We start from the raw sequence: 18,847 nt of genomic DNA, 5'->3' as shown, positions 1-18,847 counted from the left end.
TGAATAAATAAAATCAGCTGTGGTGTCTGAGTACCACTGCAACATGAGCTGGGTTTAAAATAGTTGCATTACAGACATGCTGCAGCATATGGTTTAAACAGTGCAAATCACATGACCCAGAATCTGTGTTTTAACTGGCTGTTTCAGAGCGAAATTTTGAAATTTTGCAACTTGTGGCAGCTCCATCAGTGTCACTTGACAGGACAGTGGGGCTCAGATTAGGGGTGTGAAGAGACACTTAGCTCACAAGACATCACGATATGAGAACGAGACGAAAACGTCCTTAAACAGTGTTTGAAAGATGTCCTCAATGCTGAGATATACGAGCGGGGGGCCTGGAGGGACCTCCCCAGGAAATTTTGATCATCATGAAGTGTTTACTTCATCTCCTGCATTCTGGTGAAAGTTTCTGCGCCAAATTTACGGTGGAAATGTTTTTATTTATGTAAAAGGAAACGCAAAATTCATGTAGTGTGTGACATTTTAATATATAAACTCTCAGGCATTCTGTGCTGCTTTCAGATCCGTTTCTCCTGTAGATCAACTATTCTCATGTAATATTCCTTGCTGAGGCAACACATATGTAGGCGTGATTTAGTCTTCCTTCCTCTTTTGTCAAAGGGAGAGAACGGAAAACTTGGCCTATAAGACACTGTGTTAAGAAGTAGTTAAAGTTACGTTTTTGGGTCATTTTATAATCAGTAGCTCGTTTTTTTTTAGCTTAAATTCCTTTTTTGGATAATGCACATTTGTTTCTTCTATATTTTAATTGCGTTGCATGTTTTCTTAATGTGCAAATAAACCTTTCTAACTGCAGAATGTTTTTTTGACAAATTATACTTTAAAAAAGTGCAGAAGAAATGCTAATGGAGGTTTAGCTCTTACTATGGCTGCCTCAGTTTAAAAGTATTTCTGGTGTTGCTGGGAATGACTTTGTTTGCATCTAAACAGCCTTGTTATAAAAGGCGTGCCGGCCCAATCTGACCCTGACTGGCTGTTAATCCTCAGTAATGATTGCTCTACATTTAGAGCTCCTGGCTCTCTGGATGTTTCCACAGGCAGTAAGCCATGTCAGCCACGATCAGTATTTCATAAATGTTCAGGTTCTGTTACAAAATCTCGTTTATAGTTGTCGTCTATGCACATTCACATACAGTTTAATACATAAACACACACCCACTCAGCTCCATCCTCACACTTTCAAACACACAGATTGTGTTATTTGACGTTGTGTTTTTCTCCCTGTTGATCCGGTTACATGCTCAAATATATTTAAAATTGCATGTCTGCCGTATTAATCCTTCAGAATCAGGCAGAAAACATTTTGAAATACATATTATATAACAACACGTTGAGGCAACTGTAGCCAGCACAGCAGTATATTTTTAAAGTGTGAAATGTGATTGCAGTTTTCTACTCCGGGACCCTGTCAGACTGTTTAGACACAATCACTTACAAATACAGCAACACAGTGCCAGAAACTTCTAATGATTTGTGTGAGAGTGTAAATCATTTGCACTTGCAAAAAGGATGTCCGGGCATCAGTTGCTGTCATATGCAAACGGAAGTGAGTTATGCAAATAATGCAAATGAGCTTGAGACATCACTCAAAAATCACTGATACGGTTGTTTTTGTTAGGAAACAGTGGCTGTCCTCAGGCCTGCTGCACAGCGGGGCGGCCAGCAGCTGAGACAGAGGAGCAACACCTGAACAGGCTGAGGAGAAGCCAGAGAATACTGTGAATATCTGCCGTTATCCTTTATCTGCAAATAGTTGTATTGTTTTCTCTATTCTTTTATTATTTTTGTTATATAACTTGCATTTGGTTATTCCTTGTTTATATATTTCTGCATTTATTTATGTCAACTGTATGTTTGTCCACATGTGGCATCTTTTCTCCAAAGTAAATTCCTCCCACGTGTAAAACACTACTTGGCCATAAAGCTCTTTCTGATTCTGATACTGCAGAGCTGCTGCAGCCGGTTCACAACACAACAAGTACCTAGTACCAAGTACTGCAAGTCCTGACAGTTCCTGCTGTGAAGCTGACATGCATAGAGGACGAGATGGTCTCAGAGCCAGCACACAAGCTCCAAACAGAGACACTCACAACTCTGCTGCTTCTATAGCTAAGATGTCTTTGAAAATCAAGGGCAACAGAACTAACAGCTAGCGGACCGTGAGGTGATATTCACTGAATTTGACGATAATGATGTGCACTGTGTTCACTCACCCACCTTTAATCTCTTGAACCCTGATTTTCCGGTGAGGGTTCAGCTGTTAGGACCTTGTCAATCTGATATTTTGGCACAATGTATTTAAAAACTAAATCATGAGCATCAGGGGAAAGCATTTAAGTGCCCTTTGCTCATGGACTACTTCCAGAGCGTCCAGTCTGACTCCTACAACACAGCCAGTCTTCTTTATAAGTTTCTTATAAGCCCATAAGCATCCCCTGCTCTGATGCCACTTCCCCGGCCAACCACATGGTAGAAGATGGCACAACCATTGCATTGTCCTGTAAACGCCAAAGAACTGGAGCCTCCTCAGGAAGTAGAAGCAACTCTGTCCCTTCCTGCACAGTGCCTCAGAGGTACCAGTCTACGCCAACCTGTCCTCCAGGTCCACCTCCAATCCTTGTAGAACCCCACGGTGTCCACATCGTGAATACTGACCAGAGCCGGTGGGACCTCCTAAAATCCACCACCGTCTCCTTAGTCTTGGTTATACTGAGCTGCAGATGGTTCCTGCTGTATCAGTCAGCAAAGATAGCAATCTATATATTTTGTTGTCAGCTATCAAATCTATACGGGTCAAACTCTTTACATCAGTGTTCTGAAAATAAATGTTATGAAATATGTATAATTTGAGTGGACTGTATACATGTACTGATACTTGTTAGTGCCTGTAGGTGGCAGGACAGACTCACACAATAACTGACCTCAACACAGGAAACACACACAACAACGATTTGTTAGCGGACCATGTCAAGAGATGATCTATTTGAATAGTACCTATTTATATTCACTATATGTGCCATGTGACTGACTGGCAACTTGTTCAGGGTGTCATGGAGCGTAACATCATGGCACCAGCCCCTCTCAAAGAGACTGTGTACACACTTTGTCTTTAGTTTTGAGTCTGTAGACCATCATCAAAGGGCCGTAACAGTTCACATTTCCAACCTTCACCTTCCTAACACCTTCCGCAGCGGTTGAAAATAGTTAAAGTTATAACAAATTGAGAGCCATGGCTCTGATAGCGGACAGTGTTGGACATATTTCTCTTTCTCACTAGTAATGGATATCAAGGTAGCCTTAATGTTCAAATACTACAGATATCTTTCACAAGATATTTGTCTTAGGTAAAACAATTGTAAAATGGACTAACATGCATCAGATGTGCAAAAGCAGCTGTGTTCAGTTGTGATATGTGTAGAAATACAAAAACTATGCTTGTTCATACAGTACGAATGTATAAATAATGATTTGGATCAAAAACAAGATGTTTAATGACTGCATGAAATATGAAATGATAAGATAAAATAAAAACACTCAGCCATGCATGAAATAACATAGAATTTTAATGCATGTTGGGCATTAGAAGGGAAGTGATACAAAAAATGTATTCAAAAAGGAAGAATGGAAAAAAAATAATGATTTCTTATGATATTTAGCGACAAGACAAGTTTAAAGACATGAAATTAAATAGATCAATCATTCATTTGAAATACATAAACCCTAACAAAGAAGACCTGTTGGGGTGCAATGTCTTCTTTGAACACTAGATGGTGATATTAATCTGATCATGAACAAACTTCCTTAAGATATTCCTGAATTTCCAACTTCAATGGGCAAAGCAAGCTACAACAGAATTGGTGACCAGAGGGTTAAATTCATGTTTCTGTCTGGGATCAAAGGGCAGCCATTAACAAGGTGAAGTGCTTTACACTTAAGTTCATCCCGATGAGCCATTTATATCATCATTCTTGTTATTTATCTATGTATTTGCCGTGTAAAGACATCAATGATCTGTTTTATGATGACAGTTTGGTGCTCCTTTTTGACAACACTGGTTTATTGCACTGTTTATTGGGAGACTAAATAAACGTTGAGATAAGGAAAAAAGAGACAGGCAGAGAAAGAGACGGGGCGTGACTGACATGGTCCCAGGCTAGTGGCTGCTTAACCAAATGTATTAAATGGGACACTAAAGTGTATTCTATGATTATTATTATTATATTATTATATAATGTATTATTATTATAAGTTCAACTTTTAGTCATGTTTATAAAAAATACTATGAAACAGTTTTGCTCTGGCTTTCCTGCCTTATTAGATACAGCACAATGCACAATATGCATTACAATACACAACATAAAGTACACAATAACATCACATATTTACCAAAGTGCATGTGTGGGTGCATCAGCTGTTCAGCAACCCGACTGCCTGAGAAACTGTTACTGTGATCTGATGCTCCAGTAACATTTCTTGTAAGCATGATGAGCGGGGTGGCTGGTGTTTTTTTTTTTTGCAGCTAATGGTGTAAATGTTGTGAAGTTGTGATGCTTTTGTGCCAATAACAGTCAGATTGCCAAACCACACACAGTGTTGCAGCCTGTCAGAACACTGACACATGCCAGTGATATCGGGAACAAACAATTATAATAAGAGTTTTGCACGGTTAGGGACTTAATCTTAAAATTAATCTTTAAATTATGGACAAGGGTTAAAGCTCAGAATAAAATTGAGATTGATGTAGGTTATAAAACTGCTGCATTGGCAGCGTCTGGTTAATATTTAATAGCAATTTCCTTTATAGTGTGCAGGTTTGTGTCTTGGACTTTTTCTTTTATGAGGCTTTGAAGGTATGAAACTGATGGTATCATCGGCCATTTCCTATAGGATATTTTTACTTTTCTTTCCCCTAATTACATTATTTAGAATTTAATCTACAAACAGTAAGTTCATGAACGTAAATAAAAGAATTGAGACAATATGATGATTTGTTTTAAAAGAAGAGAGAGACATAAGTGAACCAATAAGTGACGGACTTCATTAAAAGTTGGTGACAGAAAGTATTCCGTGGGTAAATAACTATAATAACTATAGTAAATTAAAAATAAATGTTAAACTAACTATAAAGCACTTAAAGTTCTGAGTGGATCTTAATTATTGAAATGCTTTTCTTACTGGTTAAAAGAGACTCAAATCAATTTCAGTTCAGACAGACTGGTTGATTTAGAGCCTTTAGCTTTGTGAATATGAAACCTGCCTAATAAATTAAAGAGATTTACAATCGTACATAAGTTCTTATATTTACATTACACTGCATGTGTTGTTTTAGATGGTAGTATGTAATTCCCAAAGTCCTTTCAGAATGTAAAACTGAATGAACAATCGTAAAAAAAGATGAAAGTTTCTTGTTCAATCCTACAAAAAGTGCAAATGTTATCAACAAGCATCAATTTCGAGATAAACATGTTTGTCGTATATATTTTATGTAATTTATGCATTTCAATGGTTTTGTTAATTAGTGTCAGTAAAAGGAGAATTTGCCGTGGGTTGTTATTTTCTTTGAATTTAGAAAACATTTTCTGTGCATTTGCTGCTCCTAATATGAAAATCATTTTTAAAAAGAGAGCACCTCTTTTTTTTGTTCACTTCTTTATTGAATCTAAAATTCTTCTCATAAAAAGATCTATAGCTAAGACAAAAATACATAAAACAACAACAACGTACAAAGGGGTATCATGTGAATATTTAAATATTTACATATTTTAACTTTTTTAAATTGCTTTACTATTTCTTAGACCAAAGAAAGTTTCAATGTCATGTTTGATTTATATCTTGAACTGTTGTATTTGGGGTTTCTTCTTAGACCATCTGCATTTGTGAATGTAATACTGTCCGTTTTAAATAAAGAGTTCAAAATATGCAGTTTTTTACAATCAATATCAATCTTGTCTTAAATAATATGTCGCCTTTCTGTAAATTAATAGTCGAACCAGTAATTTTGTGCAAGTAAAATCATAAACTAAATTACAAATGGTTTCACCCTCACACCTGCAAAACACACACTTTTCCACAACATCATTCGTGAACGTTGAGATCACAGGCTGGTTCACAGGATAAATCAAATTTATAATTTTAAATGAAACTTCTCTAGTTTTGTTGGTTACACAATATTTCATATTCCATTTAATATTTTCAAATCTAGCTTGGCAGGAGGGTGCAACAAATCAATAGGTATAGATTCAACAATCTTCATCTACGTCATCTTCTTTCAAGTGTTGCTGGTGACGTCACAGATGTGGCATTCATGTGTCACCGATATTTATAGTAAAGGCAAGGATTTGTTCACTGAAACGCAAGACAGAGGGAAAAAGTAAGATGAAGATAAAGATGTAATGAAAGACAAGAAGGTTAGAATCAGAATTAGAAAGAGCATTTTTGCCAAGTAGTATTTTACACATACTATGAGTTTGCTATGTTTGCTATGGTGATTAGGTGATAGACTTAGACATGAACATACCGTTGACATAAATAAATTTAAAACAATTGTAAATTTGGAATAAACAGAAATAAGTTATGAAAGAATTATAGAACTATGTGTAAATGAAAAACAGTTATTTACACATGTGATTTGTATTTATAAAAATATATGCGGAGGGGTGGTGATGGAGCAGTGGATAAGACTATGCCTTTGGTGTGAGAAACCCGGGTTCAATCCCCCATTGTGACCCGTCCACACTGAGCAAGACACTTGTATAGCTTCGGATAAAAGCGTCAGCTAAATGAGTAAATGTAAAATATATGTATATAAGATTGATGAAAAATAAATAAACAAAGAATATAGAAATATGGGTGAAAGGAAAAAAAACATGGTAGCAGTTATTTACATGTGCATTACTCTGGATTTGTGTTGTGCAGATATGTTACATAGGTAAATATAAAAGAAGAATAAAGAATCTTTGCAAGAGATCCTGAAGTGGAAGAAAAGTATTTACTGTTTAAGGCCAGATGAGCTTTGCCAAAGCACAAACACAATCCAGCAAAGCATAGTGAATCTGGGAAAACACGACCTGATGATGGAGTTTATTTCTACAACAAGGCAATTCTAAGTGCTTTAGGTGAAACACAAAACATAGGGAAATATAAACAGGGCATTGAAGTAAATGGGACTTGCTTCCACTCATTTTCCATATCTTTAAGGAACAGAGCACCGAGTTAGGCAGACAACATATTTGTAGGTGCAACATGTTTCCAAGTGTTCATTACATTGTACGTGCACTGACTCATCCTTAGCTTCAGATCTTCAACCATCCAATATTTTTTAGTTAAAAAAAAAAGGTTTCCAAAAATTTAATATGGATTTTACACGATGAAATATGTTCTTTGTTGTTTTAAATGAGAAAAATGTAATAGAAATGGATAGCGACTGAGTTTCTATCAATACCAAATTGGTGGCTTTTAATGTATTAATTAGCATGAAATGAGAGCTGGTGTCCCCGACGAAGGACATGTGATACAAACAGGTTTATTTACCCAGTACACCTATTTGTTCACCCATAATTTTAGTGGTTTTGTAGTATTTTACACCATATTTTTACTGCACCTTCCATTGTTTTTCTTTTTTTAAATTCTCATCTCTCACAACAGTCAAACCTGATCCTCTTTACCGTACAATATTTATTTGGTATTTATTTGGTCAGCGGTGGACAAAGTAGACAAATCCTGTATAAGTAAAAGTACAGATTCCCTCGCTAAATATAACTCCACTAAAAAATAGAGGTCTTCAATTTAATTCTACAAAGTACAAAAGTATCTGCTATTTAAAAATACCAACTAAAGTATTAAGAGTAAAAAGTACTATTATCAATAAAAAGTACTATCAGCATGAATCAACTAATTGTCTCAGCTGCACTTGTATAAATTGTTGGGTAGTTAAATTTATAACAATACATCATATTTTCATAACTCTTCATGTGTTTTCTGTTTAAAAATCTTAGTTTGTAAAGGAACTAAAGCTGTCAGATAAATGTAGTGAAGTCAAAAGTACAATATTTCCCTCTGAGATACAAGTAGAAACCTTACAATATTTCTTATTGGTATTTATTTGATCAGCAAAGTACACAAATCCTGTACTTGAGTAAAAGTACTGATTCCATTGCATATTACAGCAAAACGTATAAAAATAATCTGTGTGACATGTTTCTCACAGGGAATTCTGTAAACAAAATTAAAATAAAATAAAGAAACTCCAGGTATCATATCAGGAGGATTAATTCAAGATTGTTTTGTACATTTTATGAAAGTATGGTAATAAAAATTCTCAGAAAATTGACAGATTGAAGCAAAATCATAATTTTGGACTGTGGTGTCTCGCCTTAAGTTAAAACAAACAAACAAACAAACCACAAAAAAAATGGCGTTTTTTTCTGACCACCCACCACCAACAACAAAAACCAAGGGATTAGGGGTGTGACGATACACTGACCAGATGGGCCTAACACAATATTGGGGTAATGAACACAAGTCAAAAAGATATTTTAACACTATTTTGAAGAAATATTCATATGCGTGGGGGTATGGGGGATTTTGAGTATTAAACACTTAATTTCCTGCATTATAGAGACATTTTCTGCACAAGATTTAAGCTGAAAATGTCTTCATTTTTAGAAAGGGAAAGACAAAATTCAAGGACCAGGTGACAATTCAAAATCTAAAAATATAAAGCACTCAGCAGGCCTAATTAGTAGCTTGTTTTTTTGTTTGTTTATTCTACATTTACATTGCATTGTATGTTTTTTTATTGTGAAAATAAACCTTTTTCAAAACGTTTTTTATTTGTGTTGAAAAGTGGTGGGGACTCAGATTAGGGGTGAGACAAAACACTTTGTCCATGAGACGTGCACAATATTGGAGTCACGAGAACAAGACAACTCCAATTCTATTAAGAAGAAATATTCACTGATGAAATAGGGTATTCAACTGGAGGGTTGGGGGTCCTCCCCCAGAAGATTTTGAGCATTAAACTATTAATTTCCTGCATTCTATAGAAGGTGGAAACGTCTTTATTATACTGTTGCAGAACAGCCTGCCCGAGGAAATCAGGTCGGCTGAGTCAGTGAACTCCTTTAAGTTCCTTCTTAAAACATACTTTTATAGGAGAGCCTTTCCCGATCTTATTTGACTTTATTTTATCCCTTTTATTTTATTCTATTTTACTTATTTTATATTTATCTTAAACGTGTATTTTAGTCTTTTCAATGTTTTCATGCTTGCATCTTGTTTTGTATTTGTATTATTGCCTTTTGGGTATTATTGTCTTTACACTTGTTAAAGCACTTTGTAATTTGTTTTTGAAAAGTGCTCTACAAATAAAGATTATTATTCTTTATTTATATGAATCAGAAGGAGCTTTATTGCCGAGTAGTGTTTTACACATAGGAGGAGCTTGCTGTGGTGATGAGGTGCTACACATAGACAAACAAACAGTCAACATAAATAAATGTAGAAATATATAAATATGGAATGGAAGAACAACGTTGCAGATATATACATGTGCATTATTCTGGGTCTGTGCTGTGCAGAAGTAACGCAACGGAAGAGACTATTGTGTACATATAAATATATAAACTGACAACATAAAAATATACAACAACAAAGATCAACAATCAACAACAAATATGTGCAACGTGCCAGGTCTGAGCCCGGACACCAGATGAAATTCATGTGGCCGGTTACAAACATGAAAATATTATAGAATATAATGCTGTAATCAGCAGCTAGTGTTGTTGTTTTTTGGACAAGGCAGATCAGTTTCTTCTATATTTACATTGCATTTCATGTTTTTTTACATTGTGCAAGTAAACGTTTCTCATTTTTGTCGCAAGATAATTGTCAGAAAACTTTTAGCAATTGCTTTCAAAAAGCCAAAATTGGCCTTTTTTATTTATTTTTTTAAATGTAACCTACGACGACGAAAAAAAAAAAACCCAACATGTTCAATCGCTCTCAAGATTTGAGTGTTGACATTTCCGACTGCACGCGAAGGCAGCGGGAGGCAGGAGGTGGAGTGAGAGGAGAGAAACAGCGTTTAAGCCTGTTTACCAGAAACTAACCAGCTATCTTTCTGCGACAGATCAAAAAAACACATGTAGGCTTTTTATTTAAAAGCAAACATGCGACTCCAGCAGCAATTTCGTGTCGTCGAGTGAGTCTTAAAAACGGCAGGAAGGTGTCGCCGGTAGCTAGCTAGCTAGGTTAAGACAAAAAAAAGGGCATCTCTTTCTCTTTCTCTCTCTCTCTCTCTGCGAGCAGCCCGATCTTTTTAATCTTCTGAGAATTTGAGTGTGAACATTTGTGAACCAGCACGACGACGCACATCACCCCTGCTCGACTCGGTGGTTTCAGGGGGGAGAGGGGAGAGAAGAGGAGAGGGGAGAAAAAGCTGCCAAAATGAAATTCACAGAGCATCTCTCGGCTCACATCACCCCGGAGTGGAGGAAACAGTACATCCAATATGAGGTAAGTTAGCTTCGTGCTAAACCTGCTGGAGCCAGCGTTAGCTTCTCTGGCTCGTTTTCTTACCGGGCATTTCTTGTTTTTGGACATTTGGACACGGTTGGAGATGTTTTCTCGTGTCGTTGTACGACAGGAAGAAAGAGGAAACCGCAGCCCACCAGCGTTAGCTAGCAAACTACACAAGCTAGCCGGGTTTGTTGTGTTAGCTCTGCGGGTTTCCACCTCGGGTCACATCGACCTGCTTTCGGCTGATTCATCATTTATTATTGAGTTAATCTTTTCGCTTGTTGTTAACCACCCTCTCTGTTCCCCACACCCGAAAAATGCTGACCCGGCTCAGCTGGTGTGTTTAACATCAGGGTTGGACGGTGGAGGTGAAATCTGGGACCTTAATCATCCATTAATGATGTTAAAACTTTGCAGTTCAACTCTTAATCTTTATGCTGCCTTAAAGTGAGACAACTGGGGAGGTGACGATACCAGAAATTTAATAATAGTCGATACCGATAAGAGTAAAATTACACGATTCTCGATACTGCAGTAATAAAAACAAAAACAAACATTATAATAAAAACAGCTGTGAAGGTTGTGAGATGATGTCCAGGAGGTGCTTTGATGTCAATATATACATAAATGAACAAGCTACTGAAATTACAACCTAGTGCACATATTTGCAAATTATTAAAATGGATCTTATTGCACTTTTTAAGATGGTCCCTAACTCGCTTAAGTAACAGGCGAGTTGGACAGACATTCAGTTCACCTTCTTTGGTGGTTTTCAGGTAATCATAAACTATGAAACGCCTAAATTAGCTCTCCACCTGTGAGAAATAAAACTAACTTCACTCCTGTTTCTATACTCTTTTCTATTTGAGGAGTGGATGCAGAGCTGTCGCTGCAGCTGCACTTGTTTTTATCTTCCACGTGTTGGGTCTTCAAGCACAAAATGAGAACCGACATGTTTTCAGAATTTGGGGTATCGGTTCTGGGTGCTAAAGTATCGGTTCTCGGTACTGAAGTATCGGTTCTGGACACCACAGTCAAATAGGCCTTTTCCCTAACTTTACTCATATCGTAGTAGAACTTTACAAGTTTGAAACATACATTTATAGAAGCTTGTTTTGAATTACAATTCTTTACGTTGTTAATATGGAAATGAGGCATTTCTGCTGAGTTGCAAATCACACAAATCCCTTTCCCAGCACATGGGGTAAAAGTCATATGGATTTTTTTGGATGTTATCGTGATAATATACCAAATGGCCAGACATTTAAAGAGAGGTTTATCAAAATATTTTTTATTTATTACATGAGTGACAGACCCTTTTCCCCCCCACATGTTTAATTTACAGATTAAATACCAAGTAAAATGAGAATGATAAAAGATATTTATAAAAAAAACAACTCTGTAATCATCCTGCCATAAGACCTGAGAAACGGCGTGTAAAATTATGACTCTCCAACGGCCTTGAAGGAAAATGACTTGGCGTACAGGAAACATGTCATTTTGAGAAAACTGCTGTTAAAGATTAGTTAACACAATAACAACACACTTAGCATAAAAATGACTGTTTGTCACATGAACACATCTCCTTTATAGATATCTGAGATATGGACTAGCTTACGTTGTGCTCTAGAAAACAAGCTTTCAAACAACATGATTCAATAAGGAGAGTTTAAAAGGAGCAGTTGAACTTTTAGAAAATGCGAACAAAGATTAAATTTACAGGATTGTTAGTTGTTAGGAGACAATCATTCAATGTCAGTTGTTTTATTCTGACTGGAAGAGTGAAGTTATGGCTGGTTTTAACCTTCAAGGGAGGACCAATAATGGGAGAAATGGACCTCAGCTGTTAAATATGACGGTGCCACACAGTAACATTTGTAAAATGTTGATCAGTGTTTCTCTAAAGCCCAAGGTGACGTCCTCAAAGGCCTTCTTTTGTCCACAATCCAAATATATTCAGTTTACTGTCAAAGAGGAGCAAAGACAACAAAAATTATTCACATTTGAGAAGCTGAAATCACAATACCACCCATCCATCGTCCAACCGATCCCAGCTGACATCATGCGAAAGGCGGGGTAAACCATGGACAGGTCGCCAGTCCATCGCAGGGCCGCATATAGACAAACAACAAACAAACTCCACACAGCAAGGCCGGGGCAACCGGGGTTTGACCCCACGACCTTCTTGCTGTGAGGCGACAGTGCTAACCACTGCACCACCGTGCCGCCCTCAAAGCGATTATCGTCAAACTGAAATTAAAAGCAGAGTCCCAATTAGAAGCTTGGTCTGGTTTTTATAGAAGTTCTTTGGATGTATAAACCTCTTAAAGCCCACCGGGTAACCTGCTTGAGCTAAGCTGCTTAGATCGTGCATATGAATGTAAATGTTCAAACTTTGCCACACACCATTAGATTCTCCACAAGTTTAGTTCATTTTACAGAAACAATGAGCACCAAAGTACTATTCATCAGATTTACCGGCACGGTAAATTAATAAAACGCCTGTCCCTTAATCGATTATCAACTAGTTAGGCGATTAATTTAACAGCAGACAATCGTTGCAGCTGTAGTAATTCTGTAGAAACATGGTGCTGATCCTGAGAGAAAGGCATAATTAATATGTCTTCTGAGTGCCATTCAAAGCTGTAACTGGTCTGTGTGCAGGAAAAATGTTACTGTCAGTAATACATTTTTAATCAGATCCACAGTTTTATTTATTTATTTTTTTTGGTAAACTCTGTTACACAGTCAGCTGGCACAGAGGGGTAATGTTGTTCACTGTCACACCAGAACCAGTTCTGTAGGACAGGTGTCAGCGTGCATGAATTAAGATGAACTGAGGTTGGTTTGACAGCAAATTATCCAGTCTGAATTCAGCTTCCAGCCAAAGTAAAAAAAGAACTGAACTAACACGCTACAGTTTGGAGCAGCAGCACGACGTCTTCAATCTATACAACTTATTGAAGGAGATGATCAAATATGGATCCAACGTACTGAAATATCAAGTGTAACCTTTTAACTTTGCACAACTTATTTTTCACAAGCTACTTGCTCTAATCACTCAATTAGTTTGATACTACTGAATTGTTTATATGCTATGAATAAAGAAAAGGCTGATGTGATTGTTGGGCTCGCTGAACTGCAAAACCTCACAGATCCGTTGTGATCGCAGAGGGACGTTAAACACAGATACGTTCTGCACAGCTGCGAGCGTCCAGGCCCAAAACTTCATGACTGTGCAGACTGTACTCGTCGACAAATGTGTGAACATATCCATGCAGGTAGAGTATAAACTACCACACACACACACTTCTGTGGCCATTTTGAAGTGTTTCCAAAATGCCACAGATGTTTCTTTCTCTTTATAAACAATCTTTGGTCAAGTTCAGAAACTGGTTTGCGTGCAACAGCCAAGAGTGTCTTTTCTGTCTTTGGGAAAGTCACTTACAGAAGTAACTTTTAATAATCTACAGCTGACATAATCTGCTCGTTTCAAATGGTGAAAACGACAGTCAACACCGTTTAAAGATGAGAAGCATGAATGCTTTTGTCCATTGAGCTTTGCTAATACACAAAATAGCAAAGAGAGGCAAAGGTAGGGCTGCACTGATCAAAAGATTAGTCTAGGAAACGTAAGAAAAGTGTGATAAGTGCCCGCCACAGTTTCCCAGAGACGTCATCAAATCACTTATCTTGTCCGCACAAAACCCACGGATGTTTAATTCTCCACCACACACACAAGACAAAGAAAAGCAGTAAATGTTATCGACTGAGACGATGCAACAAGCGACTGTTCAGCATTTTCCCTGAAGAAAGTATTGATTGACTGACTGATCAACTGACTAATCGTGTCAGCTCCAGACAAAAGATTTGATAAGACATTTGTTACCCTTGGACCTCCGTGAATCTGGCTGGTTTTTGATTTTTCAACCTAGAACCAGATCCAGCAGTAGAACCACGAAGTCAATATTTCTGACTGTTCAAGCACGATGCACTGCTTTTAAATATGAAGTCTTCCCACAGGATTATGTGAGCCTATAGTGGGCGGACCTCGGATCCTTTTTAAAGGTTGCAAATGCATCAATCTGGTGCACTTTGAGAGCAAAGAGGCTAGATCTATGAAGAACTTTGTGCTCTACTAAACAATTTGATCATAAACATTGCACAGATATAAATGGTGATGAAGTCAACATATTTATTTTTCCAGCAGCCCAAAATCAAAACAATTCCAACATTTTAGTGTTGTTTTTTTTTACTTTTAATGGACACATACACCATATTTTATACTTCCTGTGAATATAATCCAATTAATCTTATCTCCAGACTGTATATACGTTGTTGTTAACACCTTATTTTGACACCTGTATCCTCGCGCTAAGTTCACCAAGTCCGACGCAGTTTGATAAATATTATATGCGGTGCTCCTATCGCGTACGGTTAAGACTTCATAGCCTCTTGCCACTTGTCTTTGTAAAGTCAGAAAATGACAGAATAAAGTCTCCAACTCTGCCTGTCAGCTCGCTCTGCTCCGTATTTATTTACCATAAAGGCTCGAATACGTGTGCACTACAAATTTATGTGCAGCTAGCCATTTAACGTCACCGGACTTACCTCAAATTATGTTGTGTCCTCAAAAGAAAAGTTGTCTCGAGTCGGATGCCAAAGTACTAAAAAAAAGTTTTGAATCTGTGACGGAACAAATTAGACTGCGGCGGGCCGCTGTAGTTTCTGTAATTAATGGGAAGCACTGGTGTTTTCATGTCTTCATTAGTGTTATATATCAGGAATGCATTTACATTTTACTCTAAACTTGCTCCTCCAGTTCACAGAGATGGCAGATCACTGTCTTTCTGGTCACAGCCCATGTTGATATGAATGTGACACAATAAGCTGTAGTTATACTATATTATATCTGTGCTGTAATGCAGCTGATATGCGTCTGCTACCAGGGTTTCTCCCCCTCTCTGTACCTGTGAGCAGCAGCTGCATTGTTGGCGACGGTAGTTGCAGTGTTAAGTCATCGTCTTTGCTCTGCATAGTCACACATTGCTGCAGCACATTCTTTCAGTCAGTGCCGCTGAGTTCGCCACCGTAACGAAACCTGAAAAAGTATGAGGCAGTAAGAAGATCTGGAAATGCATATGAAGTGACTTGGAAGTAGTTATTGATTGCCTCTATATATATTTAGATTATTTATTCATTGGTTCATTCATGCATTTGTCTGTTTGTCCAGTATGAAGCAGAGCTTTGCTTTCTGGCTCAAAGTCAGAAGCAATCGTTCATCTGCTCTGCACTCCTGACACGTTGTTTTAGTTCCGTGTTCCTTTTGCAGCACAGTCACATTAAGCTCTGAGCCAAATGTCTGTTCCTGCAGTTAGAAATGCAGTCTGTTGAGCAGACGTTGAGCTCCAGAGATCCAAACAGCGACTAAATCATCTTCTGAAATTACCAATCCAAGTAGCCTCTGGGGAATTAGATGGCACCTGAGACTAACCTGCATGTATGTTATGTACTCTGTTTGAGAATGTGTGTACATGTAGAGCACTTCTAGATAATGAAGCGGGGGGAAAAAATACTGTGACACAGTCACAACGGCGTTAGACGAGGTAGTATTCCAGCCTACAGTAGGTGATGTTACACTGTTGGGACAACAGAGCGTGGTGCAGGACGGTGAGGCAGCTTTTGGAGTGACACAAGTTTTCCTAACAAGTTTTGAACTGCAGAAGTTGCTGTCCTGAAATATTCCAATAAGAATTAGGCAATAAAGTCAAAAAAAAAAAAACAACACTATACCGTCTGAGAGAAAAACCAGAAAGTCCCAGAAAATTGCGGAATACCACAGATTATCTTACAACACTCGTATGTGCCATGTTGATTGACTTGCTGTTGTCAGTTGTCTAATCGATTTACGTGATTATTTCAGCAGCAGTTCGAACTCATATTACCATCCCTACTCTATGCAACCTGAGAATGTGATGCTGGCTGGACAGACGCATCGCGGATCAGTGTATGCAGGTGATACCCAGCATGATATATCTTTGTAGCACTGAGGGGATACGTTTCATTGATGTTGTGCACTTTTCTGTTGCTCTCAGAAAACTCTGGACTCTGGTTTCTTCTTGCTCTTGCAGTGTTTGGACGCAGACCAGATGTAGCTTGTTGTTCCACCCAGCTGTAAATCTGGCCCCGGGCCCAGTTAGTTTTAATCCTGTGAAGATGTGGGACCCGGGGGCCTGGGAGGTTTGCAGAGCCACGCTGACCAGGGCTTTTACATGCATGTCATGTTTTGCCGTGGCGGCTGAGTTTGGGTCAGACACTTAGCAGGACAGTTGGATAAACAGAGCTGTACCCTGAGCTCTTATGATGTGATGCATGTTGAACCAGAGACTGTCAGCTGCTTTGTTTTCATGCTGGCCTGGGCTGTTTCAAGCCTGCCATGTTTTATTACAGCTCCTGTCTTAGCTCAGAGGATTGACATTATAACAGTGTGATTTTTTAAAATTTTTTTCATTACATTACATTTACTCATATGACAGACGCCTTCATCCAAAGCGACTTACCCTTAAAAAAACAAGAAGCATCAAAAAAGCATAGATAAAGTAGATCTACAAATGACAATAGTCACCAGCAAGAGCTATTAGGGTGGACAGCACCAGTGTGTTAAATACCAAGGGAAAGAAGTAAGCGTTAATTAATAGTACAGTTAATACAAGAGAATTGTGAGGAGTTATAAGAGGAAGTGTTCTCTGCAGAGTTTTCAGGAGCTTCTTGAAGTTCGAGAGGGACGCCCCTGCTCTGATGGCGTGTGGGAGCTCGTTCCACCGTCGAGGTGTCACAGATGAGACCGGGGACTGAGGTTGCTTTGCGCGTAGGGATGGCGGAGCCAGGCGGCGTTCGTTGGAGGAGCGTTTAGGTAGATGGGTGCAGACCCAGTAGTCACTCTGTATGCAGCATTAGGGGCTTGAATTTGGCCAGTGGAGGTCGCTGAGTAATGGAGGGACATGAGACCTTTTGTGCTGCTGCGTTCTGAATCATTTGTAGGGGTTTCACCGCACAAAGCTAGAAGACTTGCCAGGAGGGCGTTGCAATTTTCCTGCAGTTTTATCTGCAAACATGTGAGATATAATGATTCAGTCTGGACACAAACACACAAAGTCAGACTTTTGTTTACTGACTGACAGACTGGCTACATTTCCCAATAAAAATCTGAGTTGCAAGCAGCTTTATTTAACGTGACAAACTCCCAGCGTGACTGCTAGACAGGAACTATAAGAATATAAATGGCCGGTGGTCATCTGAGTATGTATGACTCCATGTCTGCAGCACTCACTCACTCTCTGGGATATTAAAGGAAAACATGAAAAAAGATGTTTGTGTGTGTGTGTGTTAGGGGAATGTTTGCACAGTAAGGAAGATGAAGAACATTGGATGAAAGAAGACACAATGTGGGAGCAGCAAGTCCTGAGAGAAGCAGAAGGGCCGCAACTAACCATTACTTTCAGTGTCGATTTAAGCTTCCTGTTATTTTCTAGCTTATTTGATTGATTGTTTAGTCTATAAAGTGATAAAGTGACATCTTCTCTTGTTTGTTTTTGTTCGACCAACAGTCCAAAACTCTGATAAATATATTATCAGAATAGCAGATTCATCTTCTTTCAGTTGACTAATCGATTCAAAATAACCTTCTTAAAGAAATCTGACTTTTGTTTATTGAACAGCAAGTGTGCGTTACTCTCCTTGTAAATGGCTGACCTGATCTTAAAGTTTGGCAGTATTGCTAAAAAGAACACAGATGGGAAAAGAAACACGAGACGTCGTATCATTTTTAAACAAACCCCCAGTTTATTCTCCTGCTTTAGTAGGAAGAGGACACAAAAGGGAATGGTTACTCAAATTTTCAACTTTGACCTACTATACTTTTTTGTGGTTGTGCACACAGGGATTGTTACTAACATAGCAATTATTGCTTAACAACAGCAGGAACCATTGCTTGTTTTAAGGTCAGTTTAATCACATGTATCTTATTTCTGCCTCTATAGAGCTCAACAGTGATCAACAGCTCACCGTTCATTTAATCCATTGACTTTTCCAGAAATCCTTTATATAAAAAGTTTCAGGCCTTGAACCAGTCCAGCAAGCTCTAATATGAATCATGACCATAAAACATTTGAATCGGGGCAAAAAAAAGTGGGAAAAAATGTACACGACTGTGTATATAGTTATTTAAATGAGCGAAGGAACTACAAATCCCATAAACCGTTGCGAATGATACCTTTTCCAAAGTCTTACAACCTAACAATAGTTTTGA

General features: G+C 38.1%; 1 protein-coding gene across 1 annotated transcript in view; it reads left to right on the top strand.

Moving 5' to 3' along the window:
* The first annotated feature begins 10,067 nt into the window (after positions 1 to 10,067).
* Positions 10,068 to 18,847, top strand: part of LOC119902615 (xenotropic and polytropic retrovirus receptor 1 homolog) — a 48,734-nt gene continuing 39,954 nt past the window's right edge. Inside the window, exon 1 of the mRNA XM_038718941.1 lies at positions 10,068 to 10,536. Within this exon, the coding sequence (XP_038574869.1) occupies positions 10,468 to 10,536 (69 nt within the window). The 5' untranslated portion in view covers positions 10,068 to 10,467. The remainder of the gene's footprint in view (positions 10,537 to 18,847) is intronic.

The sequence above is a fragment of the Micropterus salmoides genome, unplaced genomic scaffold (genome assembly GCF_014851395.1).
Source record: "Micropterus salmoides isolate LMB-PRFRI ecotype aquatic unplaced genomic scaffold, ASM1485139v1 Ms_hic_scaffold_14, whole genome shotgun sequence".
NCBI classification, from domain to species: Eukaryota; Metazoa; Chordata; class Actinopteri; order Centrarchiformes; family Centrarchidae; genus Micropterus; species Micropterus salmoides.
This window is presented reverse-complemented; position numbering and strand designations above follow the sequence as displayed.